We start from the raw sequence: 27,220 nt of genomic DNA, 5'->3' as shown, positions 1-27,220 counted from the left end.
AATCACTTGGGTTCACCTTGCCGAGGACACCGTAATAGTAGAAGCAATCAGAATGCATGGCCTTCCCTTATCGTGGCTCAAGGAGACAGCGATTGGGATGGGACGGCATTGGAGGAAGGGGATATAATTAAGAAGTAGCGACGCTTCCGCCTGGTCCGTCCACAAATTTCGGTACTATCTTGGCCCGAACGCCGGCGAGAACTCGGCTTCCGATTCGGAGACCGGAGACGACAATGACTATGAATAAGTGATTCCTCGGGCAGGAGGGGAAACTGGCCAACGCCTACATCCGACGAGGAACTTTGGACAAGGGGTGGCAGACTTAACGGAGTGGATTGAAGGGGGCTTGTGTGGGTTGGGCTTGAGGGAAACGAAGGAAAGTCAATATCGGTGGTTGCTCGTTCATGCCCGGCTACAGCAAATGTACTGAGCAAACGGCGGATCAAACGTTTGTCACCTCCCAAGCTTTCTTTACGCCTGCGGACATGAGCAGGGTCCAGGAGACTCCATTAAAGGAGGCCAAAGAAAATGATGGTTAAGTGTTATATCTGTTGCCATTTCGCATTTTATTCGGCGGCGCCGATAGGCAGCGGTATCTGGTTCAGTGCGGCTTTCGTCAAAAACCTTAGCGGAAGAGGTATTTTTAAAATAAAAATATGTCTTAAATGCGACGTTTCAATGACTAACTCTGCAATCGTCCTCAGGGCGTTGAGTTCTGGGTCAAAATTTATCCAAGTTTGCGTTTTATATGATTTACTGGCTCAGTTACGTATTACTGCCGTGTATATCCTCGTGAAAAGTGGAAATCGATTACTGGTAGCGCCGCGAGCGGCGATTTCAAAATCTGAATGTTTTGCGCACGGAGCGATAATAATTCTGGTGGCTGACCTGCGAATCCTCTTATCCAATATATTCGTGGACAGGGTATCGGACGATCATTTCGTCTGGTTGGACTGAGCCATCCCAAGAAATTCACAATTTATAAAGCATTGTCCGGGGCACCGTCGACCATGCGCCGCTATATGAAGAAGGAAGATTCACAAAGAGGAAACGCCTTAGTTGCGAGGATAATTCATGTCATGATTGGGTCCTGATTCATGTCATATCCAAAATAAATTTCTTATATTCCACAGACTATTTATTGAAAAGTCAACCGATTTTTTTTGTTTTCGGGTCATTATCAAGGTATAACTTAAACTAAGGTTTCTTAAATAAATACTGTGTGGAATATAACGACGTGTATTTTATAATTAATCACATTGAATTTGATAATTCAAACCACTTAGTTGTATTGCTAGCTATCCCGAAATATGCAAATCAAAAATAATTTCTGTGTTTTGCTAATATTGGTAACAAAATGTATACAAACACAACGAGTGACTCCGTGTGCGTTTTTATTTCTGGATAACAAGAGATTCAAAGAGTTAAGCAATGAGGCAGACATTACAACCTGATGAATTGTAAAACATTTTGAGCAATACAATTCACCCCTCTTATCTTAACTTCAGGCACATTCTTCTAATGGATGGAAAAAGGGTGACAGAAACATTCACTTTCTTATTTTTGCTTTATTCCGCGGATCAGTATGTTCAAGGGGACTACATATAGGAGGCCCAATCCCATCCCATAGAAGGCGGATATCTTTTGCCACTTCGGTCGCCATTTTAATAGTCTTTCAAAAATGTCCGCGGCGCGGTAATGAGTGCAATGCGATCCTCTATTTTCCAATATTTTGCAGTAAATACTTGTACTTATGAGAACTAGCATTAGAAAGTTATGAAATGCATAGATCAAATAATCATGCTTAAAAATTTCGACGAACACCACTAGCTATACCTAATTTCCCCGTAAAACTCGGATAACTTTCTTCGTCAGCATCGCGAGTGGCGACTTTTGTAAACATCCTTAAATGCGTGGTGAGTGAAAACACATTTGGGGGCCGACTTGAGAATCCACTTTTGCAATATTCGTGAGTATGTTGATCGCAAGCTATAAGCTAGCTTGTTTCTCGGCGGAAGTTTTAGGCTCGCAGCCGATTGGTTCGATCACGAATATTACAATAGAGGATCCTCAAGTCAGCCTATAATATGTTATCGCTCAACGCGCATTTAAATGGGTTTACAGAAGTCGCCACTCGCGTCGCTGACGGACAAATTGATCCGAGTTTCACGGGAAAATAAGTCATAATTTGGGGTGTCAATCAACATTTATATTCGTGATTATGTGTTTTATCAAATTAATAACTTTACAATGCTATTATTCGCCATTAAAATCATTATACTACAAAATATTAGAAAATAAGTAGATCACTTTGCACTCATAACCGCGCCGCGAACATTTATGAAGGCTGAAAAAAATGCGACTGAGTGGAAACAGAAATCAACCTTCTAAAGTATGGAATTGGGTCTCCTCAAAGCAGTCCTCTTGGTTTCGATGGCTGTCAGATTTTTAAGCTCTTGTCCATTTCGTTGGCTATTATCAATGCAAAACGCCCCCTTTTAGGATTTGCCCCGAGACACAATTCAAATATCCTCGGTTTTAACAAACTAGTGAGTCACGTTCGATAACTAGCCCCCTCAAAGTGACCGCCTCAGGACCTTGTACCGATTTGAGGATAATGGGCTCCCAAGAAACTTGATCTTTAAATATATTTGTGAAAAAATGTAAAAATCAAGAAAGGGATCCCCTGAAGAGAAAAAAATTGACCATTTATAGACTTTTCAAGATTAAACACATTGCTGCATATAACATAAAATTTCGGAGATGGCATATTAGCTGAAATGAACTACAAAAACGTCAATAAAATATTGACGTCTGAATGACTTAGATAAATTGCCCATAAATAATCATAGAAATCTGCGTCTATGATTAGGTGATTCACACTTGTCTAATGAATGTTATGTGGTGTCAGTAGATAATTCTCTTGAATTTATATTGCCGTCTGACTGAATTCATGCACATTCATTTAACGGAGGCATAAAAAAGGCATACGAACTAATTCACTCTTGTCCTAAATTTTATTGATTTATTGTGAATTCAACAAATATTTGTGCTGCAGCATAATTAAAAACATTCACGTATCAAACATGAAAAGAATCACGTTTCAGTTAACTTTATTTCATTAGATAATTTCAGGGAGAAGGTAATGTCAAAGACTTAAAAAAGAACAACGGCACTAAAACTAGACTTTATAATAATGTTTGCTATATACTACTCTACTTTACTTCTCTATAATGTTTGAATAAAAGTAACGATAGGTTGATATCGAGTACGTAGGTGAATTTTGATCTGTTTTTCCACCACATCAATTTTCCAGCCAGACGCTATTTTCTTTCCGCGGAAAAGGCAATAAAAAACCCGCGTGCTAAAAAAAATCACCGCATTATCTCTTGGTGTTACCTCAGTCAAAAAAGTTACGTATATCACATGCCATGAAAGTAGCAGGTGTTTCAGGTAATCGCTGGGTGATCCGGTTGAAAAATTGGTCTCACATTACATCTAGTTCAATTTAAATTCATAACCGTAACTTAGTTCACTTCAAAAGACCAACTTAAACACCAGCTGTAACTAAATTGAAGATGGAAAAATAAATAAAATGGTTCACTTCTCATTGAATATAATATTAAAAAACCCAAGAGTTATTTAATGAATGCTATTGACGAACTTGAATTGATTTGCCAAATTTTGAAAAGGCAGTAAAATAGAAAAATAGTGGACACAACAAAAAGATGTCCCTACTGCAGCTCTTTTCGAAGTATAAGAAAAAAAATATTTTGCATTCATTTTATGCAATTTAATTTTCTTTCATCACAAACAGATGAACTGGAAAAGAGATATTTAATGGTATTAATAGAGCATCCAATAAAATGATTGATGGTTGAAGATAATTGATGCGTTAGGATAATGAATGAATATCCACCTTTGGCATTTACGTGTTTTCCTCGTCCTGTTATTATCGATTCAGTGAGGTCAAAGGTGAGGCAAATATTTAGTGCCCTTTTGCTACTGACGCATCAGATAAATGGATTTTATGTGTTTGCTAAATTTTTAATAACATTGGTCGAAGGCAAACAGAGTATTAAGGCCTACCTTTGCCGACAGGAAGCATTTTCTTATTCATGATCCATCAGCAATACGAGTCCTCGACAAATTAAATGGCAACCCTGATATTGCACGGCACGTCCGCATTCTCCATTACCCATAACAGTATACATGAAAGCCCATTAAAGCCATTCTTCCTCATAATGAATGCAACTTAAATTTATCCATTTTGGAACCGGTAAAACCGTGCCCCAAGTTTTAAGCGAAGTGAGAGAATAATGGGTGAACATTTACATTTGGAAAAATTTGCATTTATTTTTTTCTTTTGGCTATGCGAAATTTTTTTGGAAGTCCAGTGATGGTTAGAAAAACAATGAGGAAAAATCATTAATTAGCAATAAGATAGTATTTGTTGCGTTAATATAATGTTTCTTACCATGCACTGCAAGACAACAAATTTATTCAGCCAATGTCATACCAGGTGCAATGTAAATATTAATGGCGTGGAGTTTGGTGCTTGGTTAAATTTTTAGAAAATAAAGCATGAAAAATTAGATATTCTGCTTGAACGTTTGAAGATCATAGGAAGATGATTACATATACTATTAAATTATCATGAATTCTTCTGATACTTCATTCCACGACGGCAGCTCCTGAATTTCCAATTCCTGAACTACAACCCGATAAACATGAGACAAGTATGCCATAATCTACCCTGCAATTTCAACAGAAGTACTTACATCATATGACATTTTGGCATAAAACATCGACGGTTACAGTGACCTCAATACACTAAAAATCGCTTGAGAGATCGAAATTTAATAGTTGTACGAATTTAAGGTATAGTGAAGGAAATAAACAAATTACTCGATGTGAATGATACCTTAAAGTATGTGTCCTAATTTCCTGTTAACTGATTACTGTGCCAAATTTCTTAGTTAAAATGCCAAGGATTAATAATTCTCATGCAATTTAAAAAAATTCCAACCTTGATTGCAGTTCAACAGCTCGATGCATAGTGTATCGTATAATGGAAGAATGAGTCACAATGTAAAAATTACTTAATTCCTAACCAATTGAATTACCGCGATAGTAGGTGCAATTACTTGCCACCATTGAGATATAAACATAATAATTCGTGGAATGGTGCGTGAAATGAGAAAATGTAAAAACATAGTCACATATAAATTACTTTAATTAAACTTCTTTTTATTTCTCAATTTTTACTGTCGATACTGTGACTTTAAGCATGGGCACATGGCATTCCAGAGAGCATTACATCATCGGTGAAAGAAGGCCACTCAAACGAGAAAATTAACCTTTCTAACACGATGAGAAGGTAGCAATAAAGGCCGAAATCCCCAGGATGCCTCACAATGTCACCTTAGAAAATATAAAATTAACAGTAATACATGGCAGACCTGAAATACGAACTTCCCTTGCCCATTCCAACCCTCACGGTTCCGACAATTCATCCCTTGTCGTTGAGTTTTAATCAATATAGCGAGTTTGCGAGTGAAAATTGCGGGGACGAACATAGGATCGTATTTCTGTCTAGGATCTCACCCAAGTATCTCCACGAGGGCAACTTTAAGGAAGGGAAAGGGACTTGCGCCGCCCACTGAGGCCTTCTCTCACGCAGCTCCACAGGCGGTGGTGAGGCGAGTTAGAATGCTGAGCACGTGCGGCCGTTACCTTCCTCGTGGCTGCCACATCCCCACCCTCGCATCAAGATCAGCGCGGCCTGGGTGATCCGAAACGCCAAAGGGCTTCACAGCCTGGGTGACTTTTTTCCTCCGTCAAAGGCGAACTCCATGGTATCTCCTCAATCAGCCATAAGATCTTAGAGAGGTCACAAAAGCAGTCACCGAAGACTGAGGGAGAGAGGTTCAATCTTCTCCTAACGCCTTAATGGAGTCTTTTTCAGTACCTTCTTCGAACGCACTTTGCGTCTTGCTGGGTGATTTTTATAAAAAGTAGTGCCAATCACAATTTAAGAAAATTTCCTAAGGAATAGAGGGGTACCGGAACAGCAATCACTCAGAAAATTCTTGCTCATGTTTTGCTCTCAGTTCAATCGGTTTCAAAGATAACATTTCTTGCTCTTGCGTCTTTAATCAGGGAAATCTTAAACGTGTGTTCATTTCGGAGGAATAAAATATGTTGTGACCTCATACTTTCTCCAGTAAACTAGTTAGCAATCTTCCTCCTCCAACTTTGAGCTGATTCCCTGGGGCTAATGTCCCTGAATTAAAAGCAGAAAAACTGTCTTTAAAAAATTATACTGAAAAATATTTGTTTCTCTACAAAGTCCACATTGCGATTTATATGAAAACATGTCCGATAACTAAGAAAGAGTATGGTTAGAGCCATTTTACGTCTGGACGGAGATTTTTGTTTTATGACTCCAATCATGACATTAAAAAATAACAATGGCGCAAAATGCAGCACCGATCACTTCTTTATATGAATTTAAAATGTTACCTCCTGGGCCTTCGACGAGTCATTAATTCGACCACTTGAATAGTAATTGGTAAAGTGCTAAACTTAATGAAACATATCAAAGTTTTCCAAAAAAACCATTTCAAATTCCAATTTTTGTGTTCGGGCTTCATTAGGAGGTGCAAAGAAATTGTGATAATGATAAATAAAAGTGACGGAATTGCAAATTTCCGGCTATGTGTAAAAAATCTAGCATTTTTAACTATTCAGCGATGCACATGACAGGGAGGGTAAATTGTCTCTCGCCTCAAATATTGGCTTAATGCAAAAAACATCAAATCATTATTCCTGCGATTTGCTCATGATTTTTACTAAGTAAAACATTTCGTAGCTTTGGGTGTAACGTAATTCTGCTGCCTTCAAAATCCTGTCCCTTTATTCCATTATTGAGTCTATTTCATCTTGAAAAAATGCACAGGTCTAGTTTTTCAGTAAAAGTATAATAAAAATAAAATAAGATCTATAAAGCCTTTTTTCTCCAAAAGCAGTATTGACTGCACCGTAAGCTTTTTATGAACTCGGAGAGTGTGGGTGCTGATTCGGGAAAGAAAAGTACCGAGAGAAGCGGCAAACTTGTAATTTGGAATTCACGGTCACATTGCAGGATTGTAAGGCGCGCTAAACATTAAAGTGTTTCTGTATAACGCCCACGGGATTAGCTTATACCCTGCTCCACGACATTGATCGGTATTTGAGTCCGTACGTGCGCATACCGAAAACGTCGTGTGAACGCACACTACAGCAAAAACATTTGCATCGAGAGAATGAATAACCGAGCGTAGTATCCTTAAATATTCCATAAAATTCTAAAGGAAGGCATTATCGAATATGAAAGCTGCCCACTCATTTGATTTCATATTCTTGGCTAAGAATGAATGTGAAGAGAAACTACCAACAGAATTTTGGCTTGCATTCTGTGACTTCTTCGTAAATCTAAGCATACACATGATCTACGCAACCGTTTACAGGGAGAAAAGTGGTATGAATTATTAAAAATAACAATAATTGCCTTTACTTACATATACAACTTTGACCCTCTTAGTGATAAGGCTTATCAGATGGTTCCATTTGTCCTACTTAGTCGCACGTCGAAAGCATACAAATATATTACATTTCAAGTTCAATTTTATAAGCAAAAAAACAACAACTACATGACAAAAAGATTTTGGAACTTTGAAACGAAAATGGGAGAGCTTAATATAATTTGTACAATTCAAGGCAATTAATGAAGATGCAAGGTCATAGTTTCACTAATTAGCCATCTTATCACTTTTCTTTCAATTTCGGCCAAATATTTTATATTACAAAGAGCCTTTGTAATACATTTAAAGGTATGAGATACAACTAACTCAGGAATCTTTTAACATTCATATTATTGTAGAGATACGTTTTCAACAAAGGATTGTTACGTTTATCCAATGAATGTGTATTATTACATTGAACTTTGTGCTCTATTTTAAATAGTTCTCCATAATAATGAGCCTATAATTTTCTATACAATATAAAAATGCACAATAATCCATTGAATCGTGAAGTATGGCAGTATTGAATTTGAAAGTTGCCCATTTATTTGATTAAATATTGTTGGTGGAGAATGAATATGAAGAGAAAATACGAACAGAATTAGGGCTCACATACTTTAACTTTTTTGAAAATACCAACTCTTTGAGCAGCGAAAAACTCTCGTGAGAGGAAGAAAAAGAGCATTTGGCGACCGATCCCTGAATCTCTTTTGTCTTGCGAAGAACTCTGGTCTTCCACGGGTAATGAGAGAGCTGGGATGCACGAGGCCCGCTGCGACAATGGCGTGGGCGGGAAGAGACGGGCGCGCAGGGGATCACGGGAAGGACGGCAGAGGATAAAGGCGCGGAGGCGGGGTCGCTGCAGGCTCGGAAAAGGGTCCGCATTTGACCGAGGCTATTATTTTCCGCAGCAAAGCTTTCATTTGTTTTCTCAATCGTGGGATGAGGAATGATTAAAGGAACATCATAATGTGGATTTTGCAAAGTGCATGTCCAGATTGGTTACCTAAAGCAATGCGATTCTTAAATATATTCTGAATTCGATATTTTCCTTTTCTCGATTACAAATGAGTGTTGAATAATGTTTAAAAATTCAAGGAGTGAGCTGGTGATAAACTCTATTTTACAATAATAACCATGTTTTAAAGCTAACAAGTGTGTTTGCAAAGCCATTTGTAGAATTCCTGGCAATACGCCTTAATTAAATTGAGAATCAAAATCTTTTTTATTTTGAATCTTTGGCTCATCTTTTTTACGGGTTTTTGGGAGAAAATGGTCCGTATTGGTTACCTAAAACAATGAAATTCTTAAATATATCCTCAATTTGTCACCTTTCAAATATTATGAGAGGGCTAGGGTGAACACCTTTCAATCAATATAAAAAGTAGAGGAAACCATTATAATCTTCTAACTAAAATGTGTCCAATAAATTTTTTCTGATGAAAGATTATATTCATCTAAGGCCTTAACAGAGAAAAGATTAAAGTATGCGTGGTAAAGGCATTTTGGTATGCCAAACATCTCCCTAATTTTCGAAAGGATCACTTTTCTCCGCCAATTTTCATCTAATACAAGTAAACGTAATTTTTGCGTAAAAATTTAAAATGTGAATTACACCCTACTGATTAAATTTACGTGGCAATAAATAAATAGCTTTAGCTTCAAATAATATATTACCACAATCGATAACTTCTCTCTCAAAAACCCGTAATAGAGGTGAGCCAATGATTCAAATTAAAATCGATATTCATTCCCAAGAGAATTAAGACGTATTGACAGGCATTTCATGAATAACATTGCAAGCACAAATGCTAGTTTTTAATAATGATATGAGTATTATTGAAAAATAGAGTTAATCATCAACTTATTACTTAAATTTTACACACTATACAATACACATTTGGAATCGAGAAGAGGCGCAGACTTTAAATTACGTATGTACTTTATAATTTAACAGCTGCGCAGGCAATGGCTAATGAAAAGTATATTCAAATTTAAACTTATCCTCAAATGTCGACAAATCAGTTTTTAACCATAAGTGCTGTTAAATTGGAGCTAAAAATTGTAGAGATACGAAGAGAATGATTTTAAGTCACATTTGTAAACACGACATATAATTTTACACAAATCTATCCTTAAGATTGAAGATTGTATGACTCAACTCAAGATTAAACAGACTATGTAAATGCATCGTAATTAAAAATTACCCAATTTTTTTAAGGAATTCCATTTATATACTATTGGCCAAAGTATTTATGTACCTTTAAGTTCAAGGCTATTTTTTAGTAATTCTACGAAAGTTTAGTTACTTTTTTGACTTTCAACACCTTGGCCTATCTTGGCAGTTCTCAATTGCTAGCGACGTAAGTGCATTCCATTAAAATTCTTTGAGCTTCTTGGAACTTTGGATATTCTTTCTCACCACGAGTCTCACCGCCTCTCTCATTTCCATTAAAATTAGTCTTCATTATCTTAAAGAGTTTTTCGAGGTGCTCCAGATTATGGAGTTTGGACTTGTTTCGTGATTGCATCTAGTAGGAGAACTTTTGCAATTCAAGTTGCTTGCATAGCCACGTCATAAGGTTGGTATTTGGGGGGAAACCCTAAAATTAACTTCCCTCATCCTCAAATACCATGTTTTTCCCCTAAATTCAATTCCATTACATTTCAGTTATTCATTAATGCTGTGTAAACGCAGCCATACACACACAGTCACAGTAACAGCATTTGAATGTAAGGACCACACTAATTATTATTGCAAATAAAATTTGAATTCATTACTGAAATTTGCTATCTGCGCATAACACTGGAAATAGCCATTTCTTTGCCTTAGATCCGTGACTTGTTTTTCACTAACTTTTGGTCACCTAATAAAAAAATTACTTCAGTTTTTGTCTATTAGGCCAATTTTTAAGCCACTGGATATTCCCTCTCTTTGTCTCATACGTCATAAAAATATGCAAATGAAGGAATAAAAAAGGACATTCTTACCTTATATACTGTTCATTAAGGAAATTTGTAGATAATCTAGAAAAAGGTATGGCTTACCGATACGGGTGAATTGACAAAAATATCCGTCTGTGCAACCCGCACAACACCAAAGCTCCCCCCAGAAGCATATCTCACTATCATATTTCCTGCATTACTAGACTCTGATACCTCTGTCGCTGGTCCCATACTGCGTCAGCCACACGGTGCGAGTCTGATAAGGCTTATGTCAGCCAATTGGAGAGCAGTAAAGCCTCCTGTTGTCGACTCTCATTCTAGCAGAAGAGTGATCACAATCACACTATGATTAGTGAATAAGCCTGACGTGGTAGAAGAAAACTAACTATAGTTTTGAAATCAGTATGCCTATTTTAGCATGATGCAGCTTAAAACTCGAGGTAAACAGAAAATGTGTTATAAATTGTTCCCCGGTGTAGTTTTATGCATCCAATAAAATTAAATCATGATCCTTTTTCTTGCAGAGGGTGATATTCAACATAGTGAACTTTAGCAAAAATAGAAATCTCTACAGGGAAGGAATGACACCAATTGTGAAGTCAACAAGCAGGCCCAAGTGGTAAGTCACAATATTTATGCACGTCTCCTAAAATCCTTTATCTCTGAATGAATTTTATATACGTGCTCATATATTTTAGTTAGAATTCAGAGAGTATGTAACTTGTGTTGCTACAAAAGTCCATCCTGCTATTCTAAAATTTTCTGTATCCTGTCATTTTTTACTCCTCTTTTTTTACTTTAAATTAATTTGGTCCCGTTTCGAAGAAAAAATAACTTCAAATTGATCACTACTTGTTGATACCCTACACTTCATTGATTATTTGCAAACTAAGCTGAACTCTTTTTCTTTATTTATACCAAGTGCTCATGCTTCAATTGTTGGAACCGCATATCTTTAATGCGAAATAAATCACTTAGTAATGTTCCACAAACACTTTTATTGTTCTGACCTTTGGATTCAACTACTGTATAGTCATTATCAAGGCTTAGGTAATGACTCTTCTTGATTATGGCTATATAGAAGTTGAAACCCAGTAAAAAGTTTTTTTTGAGAAACATTTCTAAGTGAATTATTTCGTGTTACATCTTTAACTTTAATACACCACAGTAAGGTCGGTGTTGGTGCGTAGAAAAGGCACTGAGCATTCCAAGTCACTAACAAGTTTTCAAAGATAACAAAAACGTTTAAGGAAGATATTTGTGAACAAATCAAGTCAGAAAAGTCAATTTTCTTCATATATAAGTTTTGCAGTCAAGAAAATATCATTGGATACGATTTATTTAAACTTGCTCATCTTTTAATTTTCATAATACAGAAATGGCTTCACTTTTCTGTTAGATTTTGATGTGAATTCGCCATACAAAACTAAATATTTCAAAAATCAAGTTCATGGCAAAGTAAAGGGTGAAGCGTTCTTCTATGCATAACAATAACACATTTTGTATTGACTACCTCTTAAACCAATCAGGGCAAGCAATAATTCAAAAATTTAGCAGCCAGGTTTCTGGAAATGCATTAGTTTCGTTAGTGGTCATAAACGTTCTCTGCAAAATCTCTAGCTATCGGATATTAAATAGTCAATCAAAGAAAAAGAGGAAGAGGAAAAGGATGAAAATATTTAAGGTAAGATGTTTTGTGTGTTCGAAAAATCACAACAAAGGATCAATTTTGCTTGGATTCCGTTTTTCTGTAAAATGCGAGGTTAGGAAGAATGTATGTGAAATTAAAAAGTATGAATGCAAAAATTGAGTAGTAACATGTAGCCACTCATAACTATCCTTTGCGGAAATGGGAATAATATGCGGAAAGGAAAAACGCATATTGGGCTCTGCAAGGGGTTGACAACGTGTATGAGTCATTATAGGGAGAATTATGGAGAAATGCAATAAGCTATAAAAAGGGCATGCCTCTGGCGTGCTCAAACCTTATAAACTTGGCTGATATCAGGAATAAGGGTTGCACGTTGGATTATAGCTAGAATCATAAAAGGCAGACGACGAAATACAGAGCTGCAGCATATCAAACTTTTAAATGAGTTATGGAGTTTATATCTACTAGATCGAAATTCCAAATATTGGTTGAGCGTATTAAATAAACTCCGGTTGGACGCTTTTCCAGAGGATTTTGAGCATGACCCACTGGTTTATGGCTCCGTTTAACGACAGCTGCAAATACTCCAAAATTAAAATAAAGAATATGCAGCCGAGCGGATGCGAAATCCCGTGTTCTCCTCTAACTGTAAAGAAAACCACATTCATTTCGGAGGAATTGCTGTTGTCAATGTGGCGACACCTCATATTTCTGTAAATGAGTAGCTTTTGTGATCAAGCTAATATCATGAGATAAAACATGGTGTGTATGCATTTGTTTATCTTAATATGTGGTTCTTAATGTTCATTACATCATATATATTTCTGACAACAAACAATGAATACAAGATCATTTCAAACATAAGTTGCTGCGCAGTTACCAAATTCTGAGGCCCACATTATTAAACTTAATCTCGAAATTTGGATATTTTTATGGATAATGAAAAGTAAAGACTTAAAAGTACTCTCTAATAAGGGCCTAGTACTTCTTCATGTGCCTGTGCTATTATCATCACCACTGATCAACAATCCTAAGCTTGGTCCGACGTAGCTCTCTACTCAATACTTCTATCAGCTCATATTTTGACTACGTATTTCTTCTCTTTCGTAGACTTCTTTAACTGTTCCATATCTTTCATTGAAGGTCCTCAATTTCCGTTCTTGCCATCCACTTGTCCCTCGACAATTATCTGCATCGGACCATCATGTCTCAAAATATGGCCAATAAGGTTGTTCCGTCTTCTTATTAAGGTTTTCATACGGCTTTCTTTCTTACCTACTCTGCTTTGAACTTCCTCATTACTAACTTGGTCGATTCATTGGATCCGCATCATTCTTCCGTAGCACAACAATTCTAAGGCCTCTATCCTTGATTTCTCCTCTGCAGTCATTGTCCATATCTCCCTTCTTAAGAGAAGCATATTCAAAGTGTAAGTTCTGATGCAATGTTTCTTTACGTCTATATTTAACTTTCCCACTATAAGCATACCTTTTTTGGTGGTATGCTCTCTTCCCCTTGGCTATTCTGCGGTTAATTTTTTTCTTCCTTCTCCCATCACTAGTTTTTCTGCTGACCAAATAATCGAATTCGTCCACCTCTTCCACCTTTTGCTTCCCTATTTTAATATCAGTGCTGCCTTCTTCTCTTCTGATGTAAGTATACTAATACTTTGATTTCGTTTACACTTTTTCCAGCTGATATGTATCCGTTACTATCCCCATATTTACTAGAACATTTTTTAAATCCTTCTCTGTCTCTTCTATGACGGCTTAGTCATCGACAAATCTTAGCATGCTAATTTTTTCTCCATGGATTCACACCCGAGGCCTTTCCTTTGGTTTCATGAATGGCTTTCTCAATGTTAACGTGGAAAATTACGGCTGACAAAGCACTGTTTTATTCCATTCCTTTTTTTATTCTTTCTTCTTCACAGTAAGGTACTTATTTTTATGTGTGGAATTAATAACCCATGCTGTATTAATGGAAATGAAGTTTCGGTCAATAAGCAGACTTAATACTATTGATAAGCTAACCAGCGATCTTCTCAATCATGGAACCGAGGAGGGATGCGGTGACGCGGGCATTCATTCTCAGAAGCATAAGCAGAAGCATATCACTGCTCAAATCAACGATTTGATGCAAGAACAGTGAACTGCTGCCATGATTTTTTCGGGTTAGGCTCTCAATTTGAGCACTAAGTCCATTCTTCGTAAAAGTTTATGAAATCCACTCAAAGAAACAAGTCTTTCATTATACCTCATATTTTGCTCCGCGATTACATAATAATAATCAGTCGTAGCCATAATCATAAATTTCACGCTTTGGTTTTCACGCCTTATCGTTATTATATCTATCATCCAGGTAGAAAAGTGATTGTGACTATATCGCATCCACACGAATGCCGCGTCGCCGTACTCTTCACCGCCGCCGGCCAGAACCGAAGTCGACAGCACGCTCGAAAAAACGATGTAAAAGTCGGGGTTGCAAGTTGCAGCAGGATTTTACTTTAGATTCATAGTGTAGGAGCTTGATAGAAAAACTTATCATTTCATAGCCAAGTGTTTTTGGACCTGTGTCGAAATAAGCCATTGGGAAAAGAGTTGACACCTTAAAAATGTAAGTTTTTCGAGGTAGCACTAATAAATGCAAATACAGTTTTACCTTTGATCATTGAATTCATGTATTGGTGTTAATCCTCCACTATCGTCATAAGAAAGTAGTATGTAACCTATTAACCTAGTAACGAATAATGGGACTGGAAGTGTGCAGTGGAAACAAAAGAACCAGAAAAGGTCATATGAATACTGTGGGTGAAGGTCCTCGGGCATTCGAGGTGATGGACAGAAATTCTCATGCCCCCACTCCAACGAGTTCAACATGAATTTAAGATTTTAACTGATTGCCTGACTTTTAACGGCCAATTGACCTAATTTTCCCGGCAGGACTATTATTGCTGAGTTCCTAACGTTAACATTCTAGGTGGTCTAACTCTTGATATATGTATTCTTATTTAAATACGCTACGGAGAGGAAAGATTTCATAAGGAAATATCAGGAAAGGTAAAACAATTCGGACTAGAGTAAATGTACATGCAGGTTATTAAGTTGCTTCCATCTTTTTCAAGGCTCCATTTCGAGCACGCCACCGCAACATAAAATTTGGAGAAGGCGGCGTTTATCATTGAGTCACAGTGCAAGCAGCAAGAAGCATTTCTTTTAAGGTCGTTTAGTTAAAATTACTATATCCATTAGCATATATTAAAGATATTACAAGAATAAATATAAGATTTACACTTGATATTTCATGCTCATTCCATTAGATTGCATATTGGTTTAGATCTTTCCTGTGAACTTCCCTGTTATATAGCAGAATACAATGATACTCAAAAATGAATCATCACCAATCGGTTGACAATTACGAAACAGAGATTCAAAAACTTATTTTATGCAGAAAGTTAAATAAAAATTGAAGTGTATCAGGCTGTTTATCAATTTCAATAGCAGCTTTAGTTTTTATTGCCCACAACATGTAAAAATATGATGTAAAAAGCCCACAATATGTAAAAAGAACTATATTATAGCAGACAATACATTTGATGAAAAGGAATTTTAAATGCCGGCGAAATTAGCTTCAACGCTTTGAATTCATTGCCCAAGGGAAATAAAAAAATACAGAACTTCATATAAGCCAATCGAGATGTAAAAAGAAGTAGCAGAAATAGCAGAGAATGCATGTGATGAAAACGAATTTTAAATGACGGCTGAATTAGCGTCAACGCCTTGCATTTTTTTCTCCACGTATTTGAGGCATGCTGAGCGCTCAAGAATTTAAAAAGGCAAAGATAAGAATTGCGGCCGATGGAGGGACTTTGGGAATGTAATTCCACAGGTGAGAAAACTGCATGCCAACTGGCGAGCTCTGTGACCCCGAAATAAATTTCAAACATAAATGGATAGATAGGGTGGGGAAAATTCGAGTAGAAAGAAAAGAACACCAAAGATGTATTTTGAAATTCAAAACCACTCTCTTCGTGAGTCACCGTGTGTTTTATCAAAATTAAATTCTATTCCACCTAATATGGAACAGGCTTGCGGGAAAAAATAATTCATTTGAGGACATTAGACCAGAAAATGGTTTGTTGGGTACACAATGCTGTTGAGGCAAATGGATATAAGTTAATCACTGATAAACAAATACATATAGATTCACTCATTTACATACATATCTTTGTTATAACAATATTTTTTACCCCACAAACTATATTAAAAAAGTGCACTTATCCCCCTTAGCTTATAAGGTTGTCATTTATCTGTGATAGACTAATGACTTTCATTTTCTATAACTATATTACAAGAGATTGGAGGCACCTTTCAAGCCACAAGTTCCTTAATCGAAATATTTTAAACACTATGCAATGATCACCGCCGCTAGTCAAAATCCTAGGCTTGGTTTTACGCAGCTCTCCACTTACTTCTCCTGTCAGTTGATGTTTTCACATTTAAGTATTTCTCTATTTCACATTCCGCTTTACCTGTTCCACATATTTTATTCGAGGACTTCCTTTACCGTTCATGACATCTACGTGTCGATCGACGATTGTATTCATCAGGCCATAATGACCCAGGATATTTTGTCCACAAGGTTGTTCCGCCTTATAGTTAAGGTTTTCAAGATGCTTCACTTCTTCACTACTATTCTACTCTTTCTAAGCAATGATGAAGTGTGTAAGTCATTTAGCAAAATTAAAAGTTGATGATGCGTCGACCCGAAAGGTATTTCGGCATATGAGAGAGTATTAAGATTAACTATGATGACGGATGAATACTTTAGTTGATACTAGCTTTTAGAATAGGTGATTAAAATGGAAACTTCCTCAGACATCTCTCGCTCGCAATGAATTGACGTAAGGCAAGTACACCTCTAAAAATGAAGGTTTTTTTGCCATAAAGACAAAAAGGAGACTAAGAGTGATACAACTTCAAGATATCATATGTTATCCTTTCAGATGGTTTTTCTGGCATAGACATGGCTAGAAAATTTCACTTCGGCCAAAAAATATCATAGGCTGAGTGCATTAAACTTTGTTCAGCCAATATTATTCAAGGAAATGTAACTTTATGTAAAAGACAGCCATGTTGGACTAATTTATTTTAAATAAAATTTCACTGGGGTATTTATTCGCTGTAAATTTTATTTTATTTTATTCCATACGATACAATCGCATTTATCGAAAAAAGGACAAAAATTTAGTAAAAGGGCTATAAGTACCATTAAAAAACTTCACGAGGGATTGAGTACTTCAAAGAACCATCGGTGAAAGTTGTGGAAGCAGGGAACACGTGCACCATAGCTTGTGTAACAATTAAAGTCTCCGTCAGAGAGCCTGTTTAACATAGGTCGTTCAGATATGTTTCGGAAAAAAATAGATGAATCGGTGATGGCTGGAATAAGCTGTTGCCAACACCACGGAGTTACGATCAACAATTGCAAATATTAAAACTTTCTGTGTCCTTATCAGCCTAAACCTTTCCATGATAGACCATTAGAACAGAAAACTCAAAATGTATTCAAAAGCTAGCACTTACGCTCCTTTCTCACATCCTATGCTTAAATTCGGATTAACTTAACTATTGACACGTTTTTCCAACTCAAAGCCACCTTTAAAAGGTAAATGGTTTATTATACAATGATTTTAAGCCGGGGCCGGCTTAAGAGGCAGGCAATCCGGGTGACTGCCCAGGGCGACGTAGCGAGGGAGGTGACAAAATGCCCCAACAGCAAAAAATGTTTTCGATTTTATAAATTTCATATTTTGTATACAACAAACGAAAAATAAGTCTATGTTAAACTAAATGGATTAAAACCTTGATTTCACTCCAAAAAATACATCCTTGACTCTTTATAACAGAAGCCATAAACTGTAAAGTATGCAAAAAACGATGACGGTATAGAAACCTTTGAATAAACTTAAAAGTCACTATTTTAAAGTTTTTTTAATGCTCAAGGGAGGATCCCCGTTTAACTGCTGGGCATTCCAAATGAAAACCCCCGGTAGGGGACGACACAGCAGTAGTTTTCCCGGGTTTTACCTTGAGCCGTTCCTGAGGAAGTGCCCAGTTTACAGTTGCGGAAAAAGTAATGCAAACCCCGTTGGCGTCTGAATTCATCAGCTAATTGAAGAACTGCGTCATCCAAAAATTTACCCACGAAAAGTTTTTGAATGATATGAAGATTTCTAACTACACAATTTTTGATATTAAGTCGAGGCATTACAATGCGACAACGCGTAAAAGGTTCAACTACGGGATTTTCCTCCAATCAATCCTAGCACGTATTGTCCACGACTCACCACTTTGTTTGTATGAGGTTTACTGTTTTTGGAGTATTTGTGAACGCAAGCGATATACTTAGCAATGAAATACCTTGCACATATAACCATTACAATCCAGTTCCATAAACATCCGGCATAGGTTAGTTACCTTAGGCAGAACAGAGTGAAAGATAAATTCAAAGTCACCTAAAAATCTCAGTGAATTAGACTCCATGGTTTCAATGATGATAATGCAATTCTTTTTACCGTATATAGTATTTGGATAATTCAAACAGCTATATTTGTAGCGAAGCGAAATCTGGAAAGTCAATAGAATAATTTGGAATCCTTTGAGCGTATACAAGCTCTTTCACATTGTGCCTCAGGCAATGCACCATTTTGGTCATCATTGTAATAATAGCTGAAGTGGTATTTAAAAATAATATTCATAAAATTTTCAGTGAAAGAAAAATTGATACCTAATCATAGAATAACTTTACCCTACCACCTTAGCATGAAAATGTTTTTAAACGAAGGCTGTTGATGATGCAGTATCCACAACTAAAGTTACTTTAGGGGTACATACAGGTTTTTAGGTCTTTTTAAGATAAAATACCAGACATAAAAGGATATTTTGATTATGTTTATTCATCACTAAGGAATTAAGATAACCTTAGCAATGAATACAATTTAATAAGGTGGAAAGTTAGGTATTGGCAACGCAGCGTTTATAGATGGTTTACAGGTGTAGTCCTCAGAGTAAACGCATACAGGTGGCTGCGGTTGAGATTAAAATAGGTTGCTATCAACATGGAAAAATTTAATTTGAGATCATTTTATATGAGCATTAAATTCAAGACAAATAAAATATTTAGTTGATATAAAAAATCTGTCAATAAACTTTATCGTCAGAGTCAGCCAATCACATTCATCACGCAACCTCGATTTGGCCTCGGTTCAATGGCTATTTCAATCTTTATCACATCCGCAGAAGCAGAAAATAGCCCTAGTCTGCAGTTACTCTGAGGCGTAGCCAGCTCTGCACAGCGGCGTTTTGTTCATTTTCGTGGTATAACCATTGAAGAGGATGTATTACCTGATACTAATTTTTAGGACTTAGTCACTATATTTCTATTTTCAATTCCCCTAATTCTTAATGAAAGACTTTTACGTCAATGCCCGCTCCGTCAGCCTTGTTTTTGGAGAAAGAATGTGTTAATCTCAGCTCCGTGGCTACCACCTTTGATTTGAGCACCTATTTGGAGGTTATAGACAGATTCGATATAGATTTGAAGGAAAAATGACTGTATTCGAAGAAGAAGAAAATTCTGTTCCTAAAAGGCAATGCAAGGGTGCATACATATATAGTCAACAAGGCAAAAATTCGTAACTAAGGTTAAGAAATGCTACCCTACCTATCATATTCTTCAGATTGAGCACCCTATGACTATATTCTATTCCCAAATCTGAAGAAAAAGCTGAACAGAAAAATATTCGGGTCGAAACAAGAGATTATCACCAAAACGAACGCCTATGTTGATAAAAATGATTATTTAGAAAAAAACTTTTATTTAGATGGAATAAAAAAATGGAAAAAGCATTGGATGAAATAAATCTAGCTAAAAGAAGACCATATAGAGAAATAAAACACTTTTATACAGAGAAAATATTTTTTCTTCAAAAAGTAACGGACTTATCAAATCACCCTCGTATATCCAATCTCTGAGTCATAGGAGGTAAGAATCCAAACACCGGCCCGTAATGTCACTCAATAATCACGGTTATGCATGAAAGGGAATTACATAAAGCCTATAGACTCGCGGATGAGTCTATCGTGGCCATCTCCTCCTTTGAATATAGCCTATAACATATCTTAGAAGGTAAAATTTCAATCTTTGTCCCTGAAAAGGCTACGTCCGTCCGCTCTGTGCTTCCACCTACATCTGAACGTTAACTTCACCTACTAATTATGACAATCCAATAACACTCTATGTCGTTTCCTTACTACTTATGAATTTACTGCTTGCTTATGTGACCTATCGTTGAACTGACTTCTAAAAAGCGCGGTCAAAAGCTACGCATACATAATATATTCCATCTTAAAAAGTAGTGACAATATCGAAAAACACCAGAAAATGTGGCTTTTCTTAGAAGCAAACATTAGAGCTTTGGAAGACGCCAGGTATTTACTTTCAAAACATTTCCCAATATTTCTCTTCAAAAGGTGACTTTGCCCGACTACTAAAACCAATACACTTAATTCTCCACTCATACCACTCTGCTGATGATGGTCAGTAAGCCGTACTGATAGTAGAAACAAATATACCAACACCATCCAGACAACATTTTGCGCATTAAAATATGACATCTGTTCAATATTCATCCAATTAACGTTGTATGGATACCTGTCAAATATCAAAAGGATCCGCCAAACAGCGTTTCAGTGATGTCCAACAGTGGGCATCGAGTTCCATATTACAACACCTCTTAGATATCTTCAAAATACCTAATGAGTACATAATGAGAGAGCTTATAATGAACGATTTTTGGTCATCCCCAGACACATAGACTAAACATGTGTGCTCTTGAATTCTATACATAACATATGCTACCTATGGATACTCTATACTACTTTGGAATAATATTTTTTTAATATCATGGATAGTAGAACATGGATATCTATGTAACATATTTTTCTTCTTCTCCTTATGGATGTTACAAATAGGATACCTAATAGCGTTGTCAAATTTTTATCGTGTACTAACAACGTGTTTTGGATATCAACCATATTTAGATGGATATCTCCTGATGCTCGGGACAGGATATAGTAAATGAAAATCTACCCAGGTGCAATAACTGCCCAAAAAATCCATGCGTCGGTTCTTTGAAAGATGGCATTTAATTGCCATCTAAGATCACTAATATTGTGAGAAATTTTATCAATAAATACTGATGAAACAATAAAGGATTAAAATAAAAGGAACTCGATAGTATTTTTTCACTCAAGCGTGCAGTAGAAAGCGGAAAAGAGACAATCAACATCAGTTCAATACGAAGGAATGAAAAACCCGTGCTACGCCAGTGCAAACTAAAAATAGGCGGATTTTTTAACGATTCAAGGAACAAAATGAAGAAATAAAGGTAGTAATGATTCAGAATTCAGAGCAAGGATTGCGCTACCTCAAATAATTATCTCGGAAAATTGTGATGAATCCGACTTTTTGATTACACATATTGAAAATACTCAACTGTTTCCAAACCGTTGAAACAGTTTCGAGAAGTTTAAAAAAAAACTGCAGAAATGCACTTAACTCGTGCCATGGAAAGTGCAACACCAAGAGTATAAGCAAGTGGCGTAATCAGGATTTTGAAATGGGGGAAGTTTGCCAGAGATTTCGTGGCCCTTCCAGGGTGTAACGGAAACACCCCAGGCTAAAAGGGTGTCCAGGGATATTTGATGCTGAAAACGTAATTTTTAGGACTCGCAAACAGTAACTTTGCACAAGCATTTATTAAAGAATAGTATTTTTCATTCATTGAGGTTATCTTACTCGTTTTTGGTGCATCTTTTAAAAGCTCAAGCGGTGTTATAGCCCGGATACCCCCCTGTGGCTACGTCGCTGGTATAAGCAGGCGCCTCACGTTTTCACAGCCCGCCATTTCTCTAAGGGTTGGGACAGACGGTCCTCGGTAGCAGACTTGGGTGACATAAAACTTGCTCTTTTGAAATACAATTATTTTCGCTTATTGATGATTGGCGATTGTGATAACTAATATCCGGACGATTATAATTGAGTTCTGGTGAAAATATAACGACGAAATATCGTGATATAATACTAAAAAATAGCCTCCAATAAATATAATTTCATCGCTTATGTTTGGATGATATATCGCGACATTTCATCGGGCGGGAATGTTTTATCGGCTTTCACAAGATATATTTTCGTGATATTATTTATCAGGGGCGATACTTTGATGAATGGAATAAATGGAATTTAATAGAAAGGTGAAAAATATCTTCCTTTTACTTACACTCGTGTGAAACTATCTAAGACGGCTAATTACGTGAATGCCAATGGTCTTGATGAATGAATAAGATTCACACTATACCCTACTGCGTCATACAAAATCATATTTACCCATCAGTGCTTACACTTATACGTCGTAAAACAATCGAAATATAAGCAGTGGAATACATAAATAACTCATCTGCGTTTGCAGTAGCTGCAAGATAAAGTTATTAACTTCTGTCAATTCTAGCAAGAGAAATGACAATTTCATATTTTTAGTGATTATTTTTATCATTTGAACACTCACCCATGATGAACCAGAGCCATAATAATTTATACTAGAGTAGGAAAGTATTTCAAATGCTGGAACCGTTTACTGGCTCCTCTTCTCCTGGAACTCTCATGACTCTGATGAGATGTACCATATCTGTGCAGTGTTGAAAGGTACGATCACTATCACTTACTCACAGTAAAACGCTTAAACGGAATTTACGCATAAATCCGGCGATTTTCGAAGAGGCTTGCTAATTTCATGTAGCTCACTGTAATCCCGTATTTTGCATTTTGCTCAGTGGAAAGTTTATATTTTAGATGCGTACCTAACTTTGTCCTGTGAGACATGGGGAAATGTGATTTTAACGGACGTTGACTGCAGCAGTGAAGACAAGAGAGGAAGCATTTGACATGAGCCGCTACCAAAGAACGGCGGATATAAGATGGATCGATCGAGTAAGTAATGAAGAAGCCCTAAGAGGAGTAAGAGAAGAAAAAAATTCTTCCTAAAATCTCAAGGAGAAGTAGGGACAATTTAGGTAACGAAAGAAAGAGCTAAAGTTAACGTTGATTCAGAATTCAGAGCAAGGATTGCGCTATCTCAATTCATTATCTCGAAAAATTGTGACGATTCCGCCTTTATGTTAACACATATTGAAAAAACTCAACCGTTTCCAAACCGTTGAAACAGTGTCGAGAAATTAAAAAAAACTGCTGAAATGCATGTAACTCGTGCCATGGAAAGTGCAACACCAAGAGTATAAGCAAGTGGCGTAGTCAGGATTTACTGCTTTTCCGGCGAATAGACGTCGTGAAGAGTTCTTGGGATTGCCTTCGGGTCAGGAACTGCATTACTGCCGACGTTTCGATGGCCGAACCGGTCATCGAAGCATCAGCAGTAATGCAGTTCCTAGCCCAGCTCCGATTCCGAGAACACTTCCCGGGACAACTTTGCTGGCCACATTAAGACACATAATGAAAACAACCGTAGAAGTACAGATGGAAGGGAAGAGGGGTAAGGGACGGCCCCAAATGAGTTACATACGACAGGTATTAAAGGATGTAAAGGAGATGAAATACGTCGCTATGTAAAGACTAGTGGACAGGAGAGAAGAATTAAGAGCGGCGTGGAACCAATCTTAGGATTTTTCACTAAGAATCTCTCAATCTTTCGGGTTTTTGCCGCGTTGATTGTCACAGGGTGGCAATAGCCTCGACAGGATTCCACCAAGCGTTTTCAGGTCGAAGTGCCGATATCGTTATTTTCGCTGCGTTTATATAGTCCTCGTTCCGCGCTGCTGCGTTGTGATTCGCCGGATTCTCTCGCTGCTGTGCTGAGATTGGCCGCTTTCTGAAAAACTCTCATCCGAGCATTAATAAAATAGTATCCATCTTTACTGCTGATTTTGTTTTCGTTCTTGTGATTTCGATTAACTCCCTTATCAGCCTGGGATAATGTCTAGGAAAACGTTTGTCACCCAGTGACAAAGAACGCGTTTATCCAATGAACGAAATGAATCGTTGAACTGATTACACACGGACGACCAATAAATTTACCATTCAAGCCTGCAATCTTCCAGGATTTAGGTGGTTCGGTTTTATGATTTTGCTCAGCACTGACGAACCTTAAGTGATTTTCCCGTGAGAAGGGGAAGAAAGGAAGCATAGGTGGTAACACAACGCACGAGCATCCTATGGCTAAGGGCAAAGAATTGGAGTGTTCAACGAAAGCCAAAATAGTGAAATACACTAGCTCTGTCAACTGTCTAAACGAATGTGTGAGGCAGAATTATAGCCATTAAATAATCGCTTACGATTTAAATGGTCATATATCTTCTTATAAATTTTCTGCTCTGCTATTTAAACATTTAAATATCTTAAAACCCGTTCACGTAATATCCGCAGAATCTATTTGCCGTCGATATGATAAGACCAGCAGACCCAAGGAAACTGCATAGAGGAGGCCCAATTCCATCACATAGATGGCTGATTTCAGTAACCACATTGGTCGCATTTTAATCAGTTTTCAAAAATGTCCGCGGCGCTGTAATGAGCACGATGTGATCAACTTTTGTTCAATATTTTGCACTATAATTCTTGGAATTGGGAGGAATAAAATTCAAAAGTTATATTTGTTAGATCACGTATGTAAATCATGCATATAAATGTTGGTTTCTTATACCTTATTTCCCCGTAAAACGCGGATCACTTTGTCACTCAGCTGTCACTCAGCGATGCGAGTGGCCACTTTTGAAAACCCATTTAAATGCACCGTGAATGACAACATATTAGACGGCCGACTTGAGGATCCTCTTTTGTAATATCCGTGTGCAGATCATTAAATTGAAAGCTTGACGCTTTACACAATACGCCAACAACTTCGAGCTCAGACTGTTTCCATGCCAAATGCTTCGGCCACAAATACATATTAACAACTATAAAACGCATTCCGGTTGAAACGAGGGAAAAACGTATATAAATGAAGTAGAGGTAAAATTCTTTTTTGAACTTTTTACGTGTCTTCATACTAGGATGCATTTATTTCATATCACTGGTATAACAGATATCAGTTAGGCATACAGATACCCCGGCGGGCCCGAGCCCCTAACCCCTGATTGAAGCACCATTAAAGTCTCCAAAAAAAAGTTTCAAACGTCTGATTATTGAGTATTGTATTGCCATCAGAAGCAAGCAGGTGTGCACATTTTCAAGCCAATCCGACGGTGGAAAGTGGGTTAAAATCAATATCAACGTAAATTCAATTAAACAGACAGACAAAGCAAGAAAAGAAAAAGCGGGCAATAACAAAATACTGCGGGCGGAAAAGTAACGAGGCCAACTAAAGTAGAGTATTGAACATACGCTAGAGTATGGTATTGGAAGTGGGAATATGCAGCTAATGTATCTGTGAAATAAGAGTAGAGTGGTAAAGATACGCCGGAGAGAAATGCACCGTCGGAATTAGCTTTCTCGTAAGGAAATGCGCCCAAGGGACCACGACTTAGCAACCAATCCGCAAGACGTAGTGTTGCACTTTAAGTGCCCTCCACAGAACACTCAAACGGAATTTGGAAAACCTCTGAAAAATCTCAGCAACCCCTAGCATTTGAACCCCCGCCCATCCGATGCTCCGATAACTCTAACATTTGTAGATAGACATGAATTAACATTACCCACTGAAAATGTTATCAGCCGTTCACCGAAGATGGCCGACGAGGTTACCACCAATATTACGAAAGAGGATCCTCAAGTTGTACTAATGTGTTGTCACCAATCGCGAATTTAAATGGGGTTTCAGAAGGCGCCACTCAAATTGGTCCGAATTTCACTGGGAAATAAGGTTGAAATTAGGGATTTCAACATAAATTTACATACATGATAATATGTTTAATCAAATTCATAGCTTATTAATGATATTCCTTGCAGTTAAAAAACTTGTTACTGCAAAATAATGGGAAAAAGTGGATCGCGTTGCACTCATCATCCTGCCGCGGACATATTTGAAAACCGATTAACATGCGACCTGAGTGGCAGCAGAAATCAGTCTTATATGGGATGGATGTGTGCTTCCTCTATTCATTCCCCTTGGACTATAAACATAGGAATGAAGCGGAGGGGCAGGGTTGGCCATGTGTCTGCTCTATACTTCACGACGAATTGTGAAGTCCAATCAAGGGGACTACATTAAGGAGGCCCCATTCCATCCGATGAATGGTTGATATCTGTTACCACTTAGGTCACATTTTAATCGAATTTCAAGAATTTCAGTGATACAATGTGATGCACTTTTTTCCAATATTTTGCAGAATAATGTTTGTCATTTCAAGGAATAGCATTGAGGAGTTATTAATGGGATATGTCACGTCATCAAGTATATAAATTTCGGTTAACACCCCGTTGTTATACCTAAATTCACCATGAAAATCCAATCATTCGTCAGTGACGCAACCGTGACTTTCACAAACCCATTTAAGTGCTCGGAGAATGACAACACATTTAAAGGCCGACTTAAGTATCCCCTTTTGTAATATACATGAATCTACCTGAACTGGTTATTCCATTTCTAATTTAAACATTCTGCCTGCCATGAACTTACTTTCCCACGAACAGATTTCATTACCCTTTATAAATTCATCACCACCAGATTCTGCGCGTAATCTTTCACAGGCTTATATCCCACATGCAAGGCGAGTCACTACGTATAGTAAACAATGTGGCTTCCTGGACCGCTATGAGTCATGGGAGAGTGACATTGCGTATTCACTTCCAAAATCCATGGCTAATATACGAGAAAAGGAACGCATTTGACGGATGGTCTCCTTCAGAACAGCTACAGAGGAAATTTTGGGTAACGAATCATTTCGTTGAAGCGTCGTCGATTTGCAAATTCAATCCTTACGAAGGTCATTGGATAAGTTTAGCGATGACATAATGTGCAGGTGAGCAAGCTTACAATAGAGCACTT

The 27,220-nt window shown here is 37.2% G+C and overlaps 2 protein-coding genes across 2 annotated transcripts in view; one reads left to right on the top strand and one right to left on the bottom strand.

The window, feature by feature from the left end:
- The window catches only part of LOC124170977 (ELAV-like protein 1), a 733,134-nt gene that overhangs the window by 500,046 nt on the left and 205,868 nt on the right, over positions 1-27,220 (bottom strand). The window lies entirely within an intron of this gene.
- LOC124171152 (cytosolic carboxypeptidase 6) overlaps positions 1-27,220 on the top strand; it is a 297,445-nt gene that overhangs the window by 89,394 nt on the left and 180,831 nt on the right. The window contains exon 4 of the mRNA XM_046550289.1: positions 11,036-11,130. Within this exon, the coding sequence (XP_046406245.1) occupies positions 11,036-11,130 (95 nt within the window). The remainder of the gene's footprint in view (positions 1-11,035; positions 11,131-27,220) is intronic.

Source organism: Ischnura elegans, chromosome X (genome assembly GCF_921293095.1).
Source record: "Ischnura elegans chromosome X, ioIscEleg1.1, whole genome shotgun sequence".
Taxonomy (NCBI): domain Eukaryota; kingdom Metazoa; phylum Arthropoda; class Insecta; order Odonata; family Coenagrionidae; genus Ischnura; species Ischnura elegans.
This window is presented reverse-complemented; position numbering and strand designations above follow the sequence as displayed.